We start from the raw sequence: 18745 nt of genomic DNA on the forward strand, positions 1-18745 counted from the left end.
TTACCAGGACCTACAGGAACTGGGAGAAATTCTTGCCTCACCTCCTGTTTACCTATTGGGAGGTGCCCCAAGAATCCACGGGGATCTCCCCATTCGAACTGGTATACGGAAGACGGGTAAGGGGACCCCTAGACTTGGTGCTAGAACACTGGGAAGGGGAGGGCACCATAGAAGGGGTACCTATTGTACCCTATGTGCTGGAATTCCGGGACCGCCTACAGGAGCTGACCCAGGCGGTACGTGGGAACATGCAGGTGGCCCAGCAGCGCCAGCGCGTATGGTACGATCGGAGGGCCAGAGAGCGCACCTTGGAAATAGGACAGAAGGTCCTGGTGTTAGAGCCCACTCGGCAGAACAAGTTCCAAGCTGCATGGCAGGGGCCCTACCAGGTAGTGGGGAAAATAGCCGACAACCTATAATGTCGCCGATTGTGACGACCCCAGGGTTATCCGCATGTTACACGTGAATATGCTGAAGCCCTACCGGTAGCGCCCTGAAGAGGTAGTGGCCATCTGTGCACCTGAAGCAGAGGATTTAGCCGGACTTCCCTTGCCGGATGTCTTAGGGGAATGGACTCAGTCTAAAACATGGGACCGGGTACACTTGGGTGAAGACCTTGGCCCCAGGGAGACAGCAGGCGGAGTTGTTGAGGCAGTGACAGAGGATGCTTTCGGGGAGACCAGGGTACACTCACCTGGCACAACACAAGGTTGAGACCCAGGATCAGACCCCCCTGCGACAAAACCCCTTCCGCGTCCCTGAGTCTGTACGAGAGGGGATGAGACAAGAGATACAAGAAATGTTGCGTTTAGGGGTCATTGATTGTCCCTGGGCATCCTACGTAGTGTTAGTGCCCAAGAAGGATGGGACTACACGGTTTTGTGTAGACTATCGTAAGCCCAATGAGATAACAGTGACGGATGCATATCCCATGCCGCGTGTGGATGACGTGTTAGACCGGCTGGCGGGGGCAAAGTATTTGACCACCATTGATCTATGCAAAGGCTACTGGCAGATTCCTCTTAGTCCAGACGCTATTCCCAAGTCGGCATTTGTCACCCCGTTCGGCTTATTCCAGTTTCAAGTTATGCCATTTGGGATGAAGACTGCCCCGGCGACCTTCCAGAGGCTGGCTGACCGGCTTCTGGATGGTCTCCAGGACTATGCGTGTGCCTACCTGGATGACATTGCCATCTACAGCGCGACATGGGATGAGCATCTAAATCACCTAGAGACAGTATTGGACAGGATCCACAAGGCCGGAATCACCCTGAACCCAAACAAGTGTCACGTGGGCAAAGCAGAGGTTCAGTATTTAGGGCATTGGGAGGGAAGTGGGAAACAGAGACCAGAACCAGCCAAGATTGAGGCCATAGCCAAATGGCCCACCCCACGCACTAAAACCCAGGTCATGGCGTTTCTAGGGACAGCGGGGTATTACAGGAAATGTGTTCTCATCTCTATATGTTCTCATCGATCCGGTTACTGTATTTCTGAATTTGAGATGTTAGAAAACAGTTTTCCCCTAATATTCTATGCATAGTGTATATAAGTCATCAGAGCAGCTAATTTCTCCAAGCATACAGAGACAACATATACTGGACTATTGATTTATGCACAGTTTATTGAAAGATTAAATATGCTTTAGGAAGTACTTACCTTCTTTAATCCGGCTTTCCTTCCATGTGTGCTTTGTTTTTTGTTCCCTGTAGAGGAGCCTCACTACGTATGAACATAACCTGCAGCACAGATTAATCTCAGCTAAAAGCCTAGACCTTAGATCAGTAATAAGACAGACAGTTATAGGATATTTCATAACTTTCCCAAATTCTTATGAAAAAAAATATTCCCCACAAACTGCATTGAACTACTGTACGCAATTTATTATATATTTTAGGAGTCAGAGTCGGTCCATTTTATACCAACTCCACCAAAATGGGCTCAGACAGACTCAGACTCCACGACTCCGACTCCACAGCCCTGCTCTGAAGCAAATTACGCTACTAATTGGGTTGGCTCCTGACCCATTATTGATTAAGTAACAGGAGCTGGTGGCAGCGATAGAGTCCTGGGCTGGTGGGTAACGCTGGCAATGATAGAACGGGGTTTTTATAGAGTACTGCTCAGCTGCGGCTGGGAATAATTTTATCACCCTCAGTGCGGTGTGTGCCCGACAGCCAGCACATAGCAGGCAGACTTTCTGGTGACTAAATCTAGGTGGTTCTCTGACTAACCTGAGGGTAAGGGGGCAACTAGAAATCGCTCAGAGCCCAGCGGACGAAGAAGCCAGCCCAAGCGCAAATGGTGCTGCAGCAGAGGTCCAACCACTGAATGCTGGCCCTACTTGCAACCAGGGCAGATTGGACCCCCACCTGCTGATGGCCTTGGAACAACTCCCCGCTGACGACCATGATGGACGTCTGAGGCTGATTCAGCAATACCAAGTGCAAGCGGAGGCCCAGCGAGAGGCGGAGAGAGCTGAGCAAGAGGCCCAGAGAAACCATGGAATGCAGCTGGCCGAACTCAGAGCCGTACAATCTACCACCCGGGAGCAGTGACTCCAGCAACGCTCTGTCCCCTAAACCCCGGCCAAAGCACTTTCCTGTGATGGAAAAGGCTGGGGACTTGGACACTTTTCAGAGGGCCTTTGAGAAGGCCTGCAGTTAGTATCGGCTGCCTGATGAAGAATGGGCCCGATATCTAACCCCAGGGCTCAAAGGCAAAGCTCTGGAGGAGTTTGCTGCTCTCCCTCCAGACCAAGATGGTGACTATGAGGCCATCAAGCAGGCCCTGATAAAGGACCAGCTTGCACCTGAGGTTTACCGTAGAAAGTTTCGGAACATCCAACATGGCCCACATGACAGTGACAGCAATGTGGCGCATGGACTCGTGACCCAATTTGACCATTGGACCCAAGGACTGTCAGTGACCACCTTTGAGCAGCTGTGAGAACTGATGATCAAAAACCAGTTCTTACATCTTTGCCCAGCTGAAGTGCGACAGCTCGTGATGGACAGAGAGCCCAAAGACGTGACGAAAGTAGCAAAGATTGCCGATGCCTATGGGGCCAACCGAAAATCGGAAGTGCGAAAGCCAGTCACCACCATCTGGAGAGGGGGTAAGCATGCAACCAACTCCAGTTCCCATGCCAGCTGATTCACCAGAGGCCCTGTCCCCGTTGCCAACAGCACCAGACCTACCACCGTTCTTCGTAAGTGTTTCTCCTGCAATAAGATGGGTCAAATCAGCAACCTGTGTCCGGAGAAGCAGAAAAACCCCCCCAGCCAAGGTCCTGGGGCCTAATACAGCAGTTTTTTTTGTGGGTGGGGCGGTGGGGAGGGTGTGCGACAACATGCAGCACGTCACCGTGGGGGGAAAACCCTGTCACTGGGATTGGGGGCATCCGTTGTCCCTTGCCGATGGCCCGGGTGTTTATAGATTGGGGTGCCGGAAGCAGGGTGAAGGAAGTGGGGTTGTCTGGTAACTTGCCCACCAAAGTTTTATTGGGGATTGATTTGGGGCGGATGGTTGCATACTAGGTCCCTGACACCCCTTCCCCAATCTAATGCGGATGATAGCGATGGGAAATTGCATGTGTTACCTGACAATGCTTTACCGTTTAATGAGTTACCTGATAATCATTCTTCTGAAAATGCCAAGGGTAACACTGATGATGCGGATGATGAAAATGTGCATGTCTTACATGCTAACCATTTATCTCCTAATGATGATGTGTCTACAGGTACAGGAGTGCTCAAGCAACAGGAGCAAGCGATGGTGCTAAGTGAAATGGGGAGAAACATGGGAACTCTCAGGAAGGTGATGCCGTGCAACTTAACAGTGCCACAGAGGAAGGTAACTGCCCCGTAAGTAGCACTGCTCCTGAAGTGTTGGGGGTGGATGGGAAGGTAGTACCCATAGCAGCGCCGGCTGATGGGTCTGTGGAAATCCCCGGGGAGACAGCCTATGTAGCTGCTGTCACCCGCAGTAAGAGTGCCAAGAACGCAGATGACGCTCTGCCTTCTGGACCCTCTTCAGTCACAGGCGTGACTGAACCAGAGATGGACCCAGAGCAGGTCCCAGAAGATTCCCGTGGGGAAGGGACCCTGACGTCGCTTCTGGCTGCCTCCAGAAAAGAGTTCCAGGCCGCTCTGCACTCAGATGCGAGCCTGGAGAATTTGAGACACCTCGCCGAGACGCCCACCTCCGTGACTGAGAAGGAGAGGGTGTTCTGGGAACGAGGGAGGTTGCACCGGGAGACAGTACCTGGAGAATCACAAAAGGAGTGTTTGAGGGAAAAACAACTGGTCGTACCATACCAATTCAGGGGTGATTTGTTGCGGATTGCCCATGAGATCCCTCTCACTGGACACTTGGGGATCAGCAAAACTAAGGCCCGGCTGTCTCAACACTTTCATTGGCCTAAGATGGGGACAGATGTTACAAACTACTGCAGCTCCTGTACCACCTGTCAAAGAGTGGGGAAGGCGGGGCCTGCTCTTAAGGCTCCCCTGATCCCTTTGCCAGTGATAGAGGAGCCTTTCCAAAGGATCGCGGTGGACATTGTGGGCCCGCTGGCCGTTCCCAGCAGGTCTGGAAAGCAATACGTCTTCAATATGGTAGCCTACACTACCAGGTACCCAGAGGCAGTGGCTCGGTCCTCAACTAGGGCGGATAAGGTGGGGGATGCACTGTTGGCCATCTTTTCACGGGTAGGATTTCCCAGGGAGATGCTTACTGACCAAAGGACCCAATTCATGTCTCGCCTAATGGAGGCTCTCTGTAAGAGAATGCAGGTGAAGTGTCTGGTATCGAGTGTGTATCACACAAAGACCAATGGTTTGTGTGAGCGCTTCAAAAGGTACCCTCAAATAGACGTTACACATGCTGGTAGAGACCCAAGGACGTGACTGGGAGCGGTACCTCCCACACCTACTATTCGCTTACCAAGAAGTTCCGCAGGCCTCAACAGGGTTCTCCCCCTTCGAGCTCCTGTACAACAGGCGAGTCCGGGGACCCCTTGGGTTGGTAAGGGAATCCTGGGAAGAGAAGCCAAACCCTTCTGAAGAGTCCATCGTGGAGTATGTCATGCACTTCTGTAACTAAATGCAGACCTTGACCCAGTTGGTGCATGACAACATGGTGCAGGCTCAGGCTGACCAGAAGCACTGGTACGACCAGAACGCCCGGGAGCAGACCTACCAGGTGGGTCAGAAGGTGTGGGTGCTGGTCCCTGTGCCAAAGGATAAGCTTCAGGCAGCCTGAGAGGGCCCATACGTCATCCACCAACAGCTCAACCCGGTCACCTACGTGGTCATGCTTGACCACGCTCGGGGTAGGGGAAAGGCCTTTCACGTCAATATAATGAAGGCTCAACACGAACATGAAGCCTGCATCCTACCGGTCTGCATCCTGCCCGAAGACGGGGAGGAAGACCCGATCCTGGACATGCTGGCCCAAGCCAAGGCCGGTGGGTCCATTGAGGACTTGGAGGTAAGCACCTTGCTATCCGAACCATAGTGGTCTCCGTTGCGGACCACGCTGGAACCCTTCCAGGAAGTGTTCTCCAACCGACCTAGAAGGACAGAGCGGTCCACGAGGTAGATGCCGGGAATCATGCCCCACTACAGCGAACACCCTATTGGATCTCCGACCAGGTGCAGCAGGTTATGCTCCAGGAGATCGATGAGATGTTACAGCTGGGGGTGATTCAGCGGTCAAAGAGTGCGTGGGCCTCACATGTAGCTGCATGGACTACAGGGGGCGCAAAGCCATCACAGCCTCTGACGCGCACCTACTGCCGCGCATCGAGGAGCTGCTTGAGCGGTTAGCTGGCGCAAAATATCTTACTATTATGGAACGGAGTCGGGGTTACTGGCAGATTCCCCTGAGCCCCGAAGAGGCTACCCCAAAAAGTTGACTGGACGGACGGCTGTGAGGTGGCTTTCCAGGCCTTGAAAACAGCCCTGTGCAACTCTCCCGTGTTAAAAGCAGTCGACAGCAGGTGGCCATTCCTGGTAAAGACCAACGCCAGCGAATTTATAATAATACCGTATATACTCGAGTATAAGCCGACCCCCATAATTTTGCAACAAAAAACTGGGAAAACTAATTGACTCGAGTATAAGCCTAGGGTTGAAAATGCAGCAGCTACGGGTAAATGTTAAAAATAAAAATAGATACCAATAAAAATAAAATTAATTGAGACATCAGTAGGTTAAGTGTTTTTGAATATCCATATTGAATCAAGAGCCCCATAAAATGCTCCATACTGTTCATTATGGCCCCATAAGATGCTCCATACAAAATACGCCCCATATAATGCTCCATGCAGTTCTTTATGGCCCATAAGATGCTCCATGCTGTTCTTTATGGCCCCATAAGATGCCCCATATAATGCTCCATGCAGTTATGGCCCCATATAATGCTCTATGCAGTTATGGCCCCATATATGCCCCATATAATGCTCCATGCAGTTATTGCCCCATAGATGCCCCATATAATGCTCCATGCAAAAAAAAAAAAAATGACATACTCACCTCTCGTCGCTGCCTGCTGCTCCTCAGCGTCCCGTCTCTCCGCACTGACTGTTCAGGCAGAGGGCGGCGCGCACACTAATACGTCATCGCGCCCTCTGACCTGAACAGTCACAGCAGAGGACGGGAAGACGAGGCGGCGGTGGAACGCGGAAAGGAGAATATGAAATACTCACCTGCTCCCAGTGCTCCCGACGCGGTCCCTGCATATCCCACGGTCTCCGGGCGCAGCAGCAGCTTCTTCCTGTAGTGAGCGGTCACATGGTACCGCTCATTACAGTAATGAATATGTGGCTCCACCCCTATGGGAGTGGAGTCCATATTCATAACTTTAATGAGCGGTACTAGTGACCGCTGAACAAGGGAAGAAGCTGCAGGTGCCCGAACACCGTGGGACATGCAGGGACCGCGTCAGGAGCGCCGGGAGCAGGTGAGTATTTGATAGGCGTCTCTCCCCCTCACCCGCCGACCCCCCTGCCTTCCATGACTCGAGTATAAGCCTAGAGGAGCACTTTCAGCCCATTTTTTTGGGATGAAAATCTTGGCTTTTACTCGAGTATATACGGTAATAATCTTTATTTTTATATAGCGCTAACATATTCAGCAGTGCTTTACACACATTATCATTATTAGCGTTTGCACACATTATCATCGCTGTCCCCGTTGGGGCTCACAATCTATATTCCCTAACAGTATGTCTTTGGAATGTGGGAGGAAACCGGAGAACCCGGAGAAAACCCACACAAACACAGAGAGAACATACAAACTTTTTGGAGATGTTGTCCTTGGTGGGGTTTTAACCCAGGACTCCAGCGCTGCAAGGCTGCGGTGCTAACCACTGCGCCACCATGCTGCCCAATGCTCCAGGAGGTGCTGTGCTCTGCCAGGTCGGCTCGAGGAACCAAGAGTACCCCGTGTTGTACCTGAGCCGGAAGCTTCTGCCGAGGGAAGTGGCCTATTCCACCATCGAGAAGGAGTGCCTGGCCATGGTCTGGCCCCTGCAATGCAACGTTTGCAGCCCTACCTGTACGGCACCTTCACTGTGGTGACCAACCACAACCCTCGGCGCTGGCTACAATCCATGTCTGGTACCAACGGAAGGTTGCTGCACTGGAGCCTTGCTCTCCAACAGTATGACTTTACAGTGAAACACAAAACGGTCAGCGAGCATGGCAATTTAGATGGGTTGTCCCACCGGGGCGAACCTGCCGAGGTGAGCATGGATGAGTACCGAGAGGCCCTGCCTCCGTAGTGCAGTCCAAAAGGGGGAGGTGTCAGGAAATAGGAAGAATGTCTTGTTGTCCCATTTGCACTTCCGTAACTTTCCACTGCATTTGCTGATAAAAAAAACATAGCCCTATGGCAGGCACATGCCTCTGTGTGATGACAGACCCCTTCGCCTGAGAAATAAGCAAGCTTTTCTCCTCTTCACTCTACCTGTTAGCTCTGTGTAATTCTATACCCCTCATCCCCCTCCCGCTTGATACCAGCTATAACTGGTACAGCACCTTTCAAACCGCATGAGACTTTGTTCTTGAAAAATTACGTATAATGATCAGGGATAGAGATATAAAAGTTACATATTCTGAATGTTCACCAGGAGATCTATAACTCACTGAAATCGCTAGGATCAAAACCCAACGAAATGCAAGGAACGGATTTCTCCGTAAGCGGGTCATGTATCCACTGAGTGTTTATACTTACATGAACCCCCATGCCGTGGTGAGCATAATAATTTTGTCTTTCTTCTACGAGGTTCATACGCCGAGATGTGTAGAGATGGGTTTTCAGCCACCCAGTGAGGTCACCACAGGGGGAGTGCCTTGGTTTTGGGCACAAGCATAATATAGTGAGAGCTCATTAATCACTAGCTCTTGGTCCAGGAACTCCGCTGAGCGAGATGCTCTGCAAATCTGCCTGATGCATTGGGACATATGCTCCCCTTCCCCCAGTCGAATGATCAGCCATGATATGAAAGAACTGTAAGTCTGTTTACTTCCTTTAATCCCTTTTTATTTTGTAATTGTCTGTATATACAAAATTGTCTAATTTTTATAATATCTTTTGATACTTTTATAAACACTGCCTACCTTTTGGAGTAAAATATATAAAATTACTAGCTTCGTTTTTGCTTGCTCTATAACGTACTTGCACGTCCTCTGAAGTAAATTAAGCTACTCATTAGGTTGGCTTCTGACCCCATTATTAATTAAGGAACAGGAGATGGTGGCAGCGGAAGTGTCCTGCGCTGGTGGGTAACACTGGCATTGACGGAACGGGGTTTTATAGTGTACACTGTGTGCAGAATTATTAGGCAAGTTGTATTTTAGAGGATTATTTTTATTATTGATCAACAACTATGTTCTCAATCAACCCAAAAGACTCAAATATCAAAGCTTAATATTTTTGGAAGTTGGAGTGGGGTTTTTTTAGATTTAGCTATCTTAGGAGGATATATGTTTGTGCAGGTAACTATTACTGTGCAGAATTATTAGGCAGCTTAATAAAAACCAAATATATTCCTATCTCACTTGTTTATTTTCACCAGGTAAACCAATATAACTGCACAAAATTTAGAAATAAACATTTCTGACATGCAAAAACAAAACCCCAAAAAATGAGTGACCAATATAGCCCCCTTTCTTTATGATGACACTCGGCAGTCTCCATCCATAGATTCTGTCAGTTGCTTGATCCGTTTACGACCAACATTGCGTGCAGCAGCCACCACAGCCTCCAGACACTGCTCCGAGAGGTGGACGGTTCTCCCTCCCTGTAGATCTCACATTTTATGAGGGACCACAGGTTCTCTATGGGGTTCAGATCAGGTGAACAAGGGGCCATGTCATTTTTTCTTCTTTGAGACCTTTACTGGCCAGCCACGTTGTGGAGTAGTTGGAGGCTTGTGATGGAGCATTGTCCTGCATGAAAATCATGTTTTTCTTGAACGATACCGACTTCTTCCTGTACCACTGCTTGAAGTTGTCTTCCAGAAACTGGCAGGAGGTCTGGGAGTTGCGCTTCACTCCATCCTCAACCCGAAAAGGTCCCACAAGTTCATCTTTGATGACACCAGCCCATACCAGTCCCCACCTCCACCTTGCTGGCGTCTGAGTCGGAGTGGAGCTCTCTGCCCTTTACTGATCCGGCCTCCGGCCCATCAAGAGTCACTCTCATTTCATCAGTCCATAAAACCTTTGAAAAGTCATCTTCAGATATTTCTTGGCCCAGTCTTGATGTTTTATCTTATGTTTCTTGATCACAGGTGGTCGTTTTTCAGCCTTCCTTGCCTTGGCCATGTCCCTGAGTATCGCACACCTTGTGCTTTTTGTTACTCCAGTAACGTTGCAGCTCTGAAATATGGCAAAACTGGTGGCAAATGGCATCTTGGCAGCTTCACGCTTGATTTTCCTCAATTTATGGGCAGTTATTTTGCACCTTTTTTGCCCAACACGCTTCTTGCGACCCTGTTGGCTATTTGCCATGAAACACTTGATTGTTCGGTGATCACGCTTCAAAAGTTTGGCAATTTCAAGACTGCTGCATCCCTCTGCAAGATATCTCACAATTGTGGACTTTTCAGAGCCGTCAAATCTCTCTTCTGACCCATTTTGCCAAAGGAAAGGAAGTTGCCTAATAATTAAGCACAACTTATATAGGGTTTTGATATCATTAGACAACACCCCTCCTCATTACAGATATGCCATCACCGGATTTACTGAACAGCTTGGAGTAGGACAACATGTATAAAAAGGATCATGTGATCAAAAGACAACTTGCCGAATAATTCTGCACACAGTGTATTGCTCGGCTGCGGCTGGGAATAATTATATCGCCCTCACTGCAGTGTGTGCCCTACAGCCAGTACGTAGCAGGCAGCCTTTCTGGCGACTAATTATTCTAGGCGCAGTTCCCTGACTGACCTGAAAGTAAGGGGGACGCCAGAGAGCAGCAAGTAACAAACAAGAACTGGGAAGTGGGATATAAATACATCCCATTCAGAAAAGAATCGGGGCCAACAAAACAACCCCAGTTCATGACACCTGGTTACACAGCGTTGTGCAGCCGCAGACCCATGACGGTGTCAGAGCGCAGATATTCACATATCAGCCTGGTTACACAGCGTTGTGCAGCCGCAGACCCATGACGGTGTCAGAGCGCAGATATTCACATATCAGCCTGGTTACACAGCGTTGTGCAGCCGCAGACCTATGACGGTGTCAGAGCGCAGATATTCACATATCAGCCTGGTTACACACTGTTGTGCAGCCGCAGACCCATGACGGTGTCAAAGTGCAGATATTCACATATCAGCCTGGTTACACAGTGTTGCAGTGTTGTGCAGCCGCAGACCCATTACGGTGTCAGAGCGCAGATATTCACATATCAGCCTGGTTACACAGCGTTGTGCAGCCGCAGACCTATGACGGTGTCAGAGCGCAGATATTCACATATCAGCCTGGTTACACACTGTTGTGCAGCCGCAGCCCCATGACGGTGTCAAAGTGCAGATATTCACATATCAGCCTGGTTACACACTGTTGTGCAGCCGCAGCCCCATGACGGTGTCAGAGCGCAGATATTCACATATCAGCCTGGTTACACAGTGTTGCAGTGTTGTGCAGCCGCAGGCCCATGACGGTGTCAGAGCGCAGATATTCACATATCAGCCTGGTTACACAGCGTTGTGCAGCCGCAGACCTATGACGGTGTCAGAGCGCAGATATTCACATATCAGCCTGGTTACACACTGTTGTGCAGCCGCAGCCCCATGACGGTGTCAAAGTGCAGATATTCACATATCAGCCTGGTTACACACTGTTGTGCAGCCGCAGTCCATGACGGTGTCAGAGCGCAGATATTCACATATCAGCCTGGTTACACACTGTTGTGCAGCCGCAGCCCCATGACGGTGTCAAAGTGCAGATATTCACATATCAGCCTGGTTACACACTGTTGTGCAGCCGCAGTCCATGACGGTGTCAGAGCGCAGATATTCACATATCAGCCTGGTTACACAGTGTTGCAGTATTGTGCAGATGCAGGCCCATGACGGTGTCAGAGTGCAGATATTCACATATCAGCCTGGTTAGGCTGGTTTCACATTTGCGTTTTAGTGCAAAAAAAGCATGCATTTTTTTTCTATACTTAACATTAAAAACGCACGCGTTTTTTGCATGCGTTTTGCCGACGCATGCGTCGTTTCTATGCTTGCGTTTTGTTGCGGAAATGCAACCTGTAGTAATTTCTAGCGGCGTTTTTTTGCGGCAAAAAAACGCATTGCTGTCTATGTAAACGCATGCGTTTTTAAGCACATGCGTTTACATGCGTTTTTAAATGCATGCGTTTCAAAAGAAAAACACAAGAATACACACTGATAAGCCACCCCCCAACCCTAACTCTAGGGATCCTAACCCTAACCCTAGGGTTCCTAATCCTAGCGATCCTAACCCTAACCCTAGGGATCCTAACCCTAGCTATTTCTGTTTATAGTGGGTTTTCTAGTTGATTTTGTTGATTGGCATCTGTCACACACTTCTCATCATGCGTTTCAAAAACGCAAACGCAGGAAAAAACGCATGTAAATGCGTCAAAACACCGTGTTTTTTTTACCACATGCAAAAACGCATGCGTCTAAAAAACGCAGCGTTTGAACGCGTTTACATGCGTTTTTTGCACCACATGCGTTTGCTGCCTTACACAGTGTTGTGCAGCCGCAGCCCCACTGACAGTTGATGGAGCTGAGGAGCAGATATTGTCTTCAGCCTTGGTGACAATAAGCCTTTATGGGAACATTTCCACATGGATAAAAGGCTGGGGGATGTTCCATGGGCATTTTCAGCAGCATCATGCACTCTTATCTGCAGAGGTGCAGAGGTCACAGCTTATCCTGAGGGCAGTACTGCAAGGATCACTCTTACAATAGGACATGGCCGAAGCACAACACTGCAATGCTGGCAGCAGAGAGCGCTTCGAGCAACATTGGAGCGGTCACATGGCGAACCTCTGTCTGGGTCATTGGACGCATCATACAGCCTTTATCATCACATGGATTTTCAGAAGAAGTACACCAGCCTCATCAGGTCTGAGATCTTAGGAATCTTGTATGAAAGTTGAATTGTGAAATCTGATCACAAAGGGTAAAGCCGGATTTCCCAGCAGCACATGATGGGATACACGGACCCCGTTTTCTCACCAGCAGAGGCAGCAGGCACTGGTGTCGCTCTCTTACGGTATAGACACTTAGTCGCTCTCCAGGTTGGGCCGATGCTGCACCGAGACACAGGACATTACTGAGAGCCTCACACAGCACGGACCGCACTGCAGACCACCCTGGGGGAACCACATCTAGCACCAGCACGCGAGGGTAGATGCCGATATTCTCCAAACCTAGACTGGAGCACATCCTGAGAAAAGAAATGGAAGACATGAAGGTAACAGACTGAGATAGAAAAACAGAGAAGGGCGAGACACGGACGTTACAGCAGAGGACAGCGCAGCAACGGTGCGGCACAGTGCAGAGAGAAGCACAGAACTGAGATAACTATGGAGGACAGCGCAGCAACGGTGCGGCACAGTGCGGAGAGAAGCACAGAACTGAGATAACTATGGAGGACAGCGCAGCAACGGTGCGGCACAGTGCGGAGAGAAGCATCACGACAGGAGCACAGGACTGAGATAACTATGGAGGACAGCGCAGCAACGGTGCGGCACAGTGCGGAGAGAAGCACAGAACTGAGATAACTATGGAGGACAGCGCAGCAACGGTGCGGCACAGTGCGGAGAGAAGCACAGAACTGAGATAACTATGGAGGACAGCGCAGCAACGGTGCGGCAAAGTGCGGAGAGAAGCATCACGACCGGAGCACAGGACTGAGATAACTATAGAGGACAGCGCAGCAACGGTGCAGCACAGTGCGGAGAGAAGCACAGGACTGAGATAACTATGGAGGACAGCGCAGCAACGGTGCGGCACAGTGCGGAGAGAAGCATCACGACCGGAGCACAGGACTGAGATAACTATGGAGGACAGCGCAGCAACGGTGCGGCACAGTGCGGAGAAGCATCACGACCGGAGATAACTATGGAGGACAGCGCAGCAACGGTGCGGCACAGTGCGGAGAGAAGCATCACGACCGGAGCACAGGACTGAGATAACTATGGAGGACAGCGCAGCAACGGTGCGGCACAGTGCGGAGAGAAGCACAGAACTGAGATAACTATGGAGGACAGCGCAGCAACGGTGCGGCACAGTGCGGAGAAGCATCACGACCGGAGCACAGGACTGAGATAACTATGGAGGACAGCGCAGCAACGGTGCGGCACAGTGCGGAGAGAAGCACAGAACTGAGATAACTATGGAGGACAGCGCAGCAACGGTGCGGCACAGTGCGGAGAGAAGCATCACAACCAGAGCACAGAACTGAGATAACTATGGAGGACAGCGCAGCAACGGTGCGGCACAGTGCGGAGAGAAGCATCACGACAAGAGCACAGGACTGAGATAACTATGGAGACAGCGCAGTAACGGTGCGGCACAGAGCGGAGAGAAGCATCACGACCTGAGATAACTATGGAGGACAGCGCAGCAACGGTGCGGCACAGTGCGGAGAGAAGCATCACGACCGGAGCACAGGACTGAGATAACTATGGAGGACAGCGCAGCAACGGCGCTGCACAGTGCGGAGAGAAGCATCACGACCGGAGCACAGGACTGAGATAACTATGGAGGACAGTGCAGCAACGGCGCGGCACAGTGCGGAGAGAAGCACAGAACTGAGATAACTATGGAGGACAGCGTAGCAACGGTGCGGCACAGTGCGGAGAGAAGCATCACGACAGGAGCACAGGACTGAGATAACTATGGAGGACAGCACAGCAACGGTGCAGCGCAGTGCGGAGAGAAGCACAGGACTGAGATAACTATGGAGGACAGCGCAGCAACGGTGCGGCACAGTGCGGAGAAGCATCACGACCGGAGCACAGGACTGAGATAACTATGGAGGACAGCACAGCAACAGTGCAGCGCAGTGCGGAGAGAAGCATCATGAGCGGAGCACAGAACTGAGATAACTATGGAGGACAGCGCAGCAACAGTGCGGAGAGAAGCATCACGACTGAAGCACAGGACTGAGATAACTATGGAGGACAGCGCAGCAACGGGGCGGCACAGTGCGGAGAGAAGCATCACGACCGGAGTACAGGACTGAGATAACTATGGAGGACAGCGCAGCAACAGTGTGGAGAGAAGCATCACGACTGAAGCACAGAACTGAGATAACTATGGAGGACAGCGCAGCAACGGTGCGGCACAGTGCGGAGAGAAGCATCACGACTGAAGCACAGGACTGAGATAACTATGGAGGACAGCACAGCAACAGTGCAGCGCAGTGCCGAGAGAAGCATCGCGAGCGGAGCACAGGACTGAGATAACTATGGAGGACAGCACAGCAACAGCGCGGCACAGTGCGAAGAGAAGCATCACGACAGGAGCACAGGACTGAGATAACTATAGAGGACAGCGCAGCAACGGTGCGGCACAGAGCGGAGAGAAGCATCACGACCGGAGCACAGGACTGAGATAATTATGGAGACAGCGCAGCAACGGTGCAGCACAGTGCGGAGAGAAGCATCACGACAGGATCACAGGACTGAGATAACTATGGAGGACAGCGCAGCAACAGTGCGGAGAGAAGCATCACGACTGAAGCACAGGACTGAGATAACTATGGAGGACAGCGCAGCAACTGTGCAGCACAGTGTGGAGAGAAGCATCACGACCGGAGCACAGGACTAAGATAACTATGGAGGACAGCACAGCAACAGCGCAGCACAGTGCGAAGAGAAGCATCACGACCGGAGCACAGGACTGAGATAACTATGGAGAACAGCGCAGCACAGTGCGAAGAGAAGCATCACGACCGGAGCACAGGACTAAGATAACTATGGAGGACAGCGCAGCAACGGTGCAGCACAGTGATGAGAGAAGTATCTCGACCGAGCACAGGACTGAGATAACTATAGACAGCGCAGCAACGGTTCAGCACAGTGCAGAGAGAAGCATCACGACCGGAGCACAGGACTATGATAACTATGGAGGACAGCGCATCAACGGCGTGGCACAGTGCGGAGAGAAGCATCACGACCGAAGAACAGGACTGAGATAACTATAGAGGACAGCGCAGCAACGGTGCGGCACAGAGCGGAGAGAAGCATTACGACCGGAACACAGGACTGAGATAACTATGGAGAACAGCGCAGCAATGGTGCGGCACAGTGCGGAGAGAAGCATCACGAGCGGAGCACAGGACTGAGATAACTATGGAGGACAGCGCAGCAACGGTGCAGCACAGTGCGGAGAGAAGCATCAAGAGCGGAGCACAGGACCGAGATAACTATGGAGAACAGCGCAGCAACGGTGCAGCACAGTGATGAGAGAAGTATCTCGACCGGAGCACAGGACCGAGATAACTATGGAGGACAGCGCAGCAACGGTGCAGCACAGTGATGAGAGAAGTATCTCGACCGGAGCACAGGACTGAGATAACTATAGACAGCGCAGCAACGGTTCAGCACAGTGCAGAGAGAAGCATCACGACCGGAGCACAGGACTATGATAACTATGGAGGACAGCGCAGCAACGGCGCGGCACAGTGCGGAAAGAAGCATCACGACCGAAGCACAGGACTGAGATAACTATAGAGGACAGCGCTGCAATGGTGCGGCACAGTGCGGAGAGAAGCATCACGACCGAAGCACAGGACTGAGATAACTATAGAGGACAGCGCTGCAATGGTGCGGCACAGTGCGGAGAGAAGCACAGGACTGAGATAACTATAGAGGACAGTGCTGCAATGGTGCGGCACAGAGCGGAGAGAAGCATCACAACCAGAGCACAGGACTGAGATAACTATAGAGGACAGCGCAGCAACGGTGCAGCACAGTGCGGAGAGAAGCATCAAGAGAAGAGCACAGGATTAAGATAACTATGGAGGACAGGGCTGCAACGGTATATATATATATATATATATATATATACAGTTAGGTCCATATATATCTGGACAGAGACAACATTTTTCTAATTTTGGTTATAGACATTACTACAATGAATTTTAAACAAAACAATTCAGATGCAGTTGAAGTTCAGACTTTCAGCTTTCATTTGAGGGTATCCACATTAAAATTGGATGAAGGGTTTAGGAGTTTCAGCTCCTTAACATGTGCCACCCTGTTTTTAAAGGGACCAAAAGTAATTGGACAGATTCAATAATTGTAAATAAAATGTTCATTTTTAGTACTTGGTTGAAAACCCTTTGTTGGCAATGACTGCCTGAAGTCTTGAACTCATGCACATCACCAGACGCTGTGTTTCCTCCTTTTTGATGCTCGGCCTTCACTGCGGTGGTTTTCAGTTGCTGTTTGTTTGTGGCCTTTCTGCCTGAAGTTTAGTCTTTAACAAGTGAAATGCTGCTCAGTTGGGTTGAGATCAGGTAACTGACTTGGCCATTCCAGAATATTCCACTTCTTTGCTTTAATAAACTCCTGGGTTGCTTTGGCTTTATGTTTTGGGTCATTGTCCATCTGTAGTATGAAACAACGACCAATCAGTTTGGCTGCATTTGGCTGGATCTCAGCACACAGTATGGCGGCTCTGAAGACCTCAGAATTCATTCTTCTGTCCTGTGTCCCATCATCAATAATCACTAGTGACCCAGTGCCACTGGCAGCCATGCATGCCCAAGCCATCACACCGCCTCCGCCGGGTTTATGCATGCCCGCGCCATCACACTGCCTCCGCCGGGTTTATGCATGCCCGCGCCATCACACTGCCTCCGCCGGGTTTATGCATGCCCGCGCCATCACACTGCCTCCGCCGGATGTTACAGATGATGTGGTATGCTTTGGATCATGAGCTGTACCACGCCTTCGCCATACTTTTCTCTTTCCATCATTCTGGTAGAGGTTGATCTTGGTTCCATCTCTCCATAGAATGTTCTTCCAGAACTGTGCGGCTTTTTTTAGATGTTTTTAGCTTTTTTATTCTCGATGCTTATGAGTGGCTGCACCGTGCAGTGAACCCTCTGTAGTTACTTTCATGCAGTCTTCTCTTTTTGGTAGATTTGGATATTGATCTGCCGACCTCCTGGAGTGTTGGTCACTTGGTCGGCTGTTGTGAAGGGGTTTCTCCTAACCATGGAGATTATTCTGCGATCATCCACCACTGTTGTCTTCCGTGGGCGCTCAGGTCTTTTTGCATTGATGAGTTCACCAGTGCTTTCTTTCTTTCTCAGGATAAACCAAACTGTAGATTTTTTCACTCCTAATATTGTAGCAATTTCGCAGATCGTTTATTTTCTGTATTCGCAGCTTAATGATGTCTTGTTTCACCTGCATGGAGAGCTCCTTTACCGCATGTTTACTTCACAGCAAAACCTTCCAAATGCAGCACCACTCCTCAAATCAACTCCAGGCCTTTTATCTGCTTAATTGAGAATGACATAACGAAGGGATTGCCCACACCGATCCATGAAATAGCCTCGGAGTCAATTGTCCAATTACTTTTGGTCCCTTTAAAAACAGGGTGGCACATGTTAAGGAGCTGAAACTCCTAAACCCTTCATCCAATTTTAATGTGGATACCCTCAAATGAAAGCTGAAAGTCTGATCTTCAACTCCATCTGAACTGTTTTGTTTAAAATTCATTGTGGTAATGTCTATAACCAAAATTAGAGAAATGTTGTCTCTGTCCAAATATATATGGACCTAACTGTATATATATATATATATATATATATATATATACACACACACAGTATTATATTATTATTATGAACAGCGCAGCCTCCGTGTATCACATATATACATAATATATACAGCGCAGCCCCCGTGTATCACATATACACATAATATATACAGCGCAGCCCCCGTGTATCACATATATACATAATATATACAGCGCAGCCCCCGTATATCACATATATACATAATATATACAGCGCAGCCCCCGTGTATCACATATATACATAATATATACAGCGCAGCCTCCGTGTATCACATATACACATAATATATACAGCGCAGCCCCCGTGTATCACATATACACATAATATATACAGCGCAGCCTCCGTGTATCACATATATATACATAATATATACAGCGCAGCCTCCGTGTATCACATATATACATAATATATACAGCGCAGCCTCCG

At 49.8% G+C, this 18745-nt stretch overlaps 1 protein-coding gene across 1 annotated transcript in view; it reads right to left on the minus strand.

Moving 5' to 3' along the window:
* The window catches only part of M1AP (meiosis 1 associated protein), a 155648-nt gene extending 137698 nt beyond the window's left edge, over positions 1–17950 (minus strand). The window contains exons 1-2 of the mRNA XM_069744687.1: positions 17946–17950; positions 12733–12943 (exon numbers count right to left, since the gene is read on the minus strand). Of these exons, the coding sequence (XP_069600788.1) occupies positions 12733–12943; positions 17946–17950 (216 nt within the window). The remainder of the gene's footprint in view (positions 1–12732; positions 12944–17945) is intronic.
* Between the last annotated feature and the right edge of the window lie 795 nt (positions 17951–18745).

The sequence above is a fragment of the Ranitomeya imitator genome, chromosome 1 (genome assembly GCF_032444005.1).
Source record: "Ranitomeya imitator isolate aRanImi1 chromosome 1, aRanImi1.pri, whole genome shotgun sequence".
Lineage (NCBI taxonomy): Eukaryota > Metazoa > Chordata > Amphibia > Anura > Dendrobatidae > Ranitomeya > Ranitomeya imitator.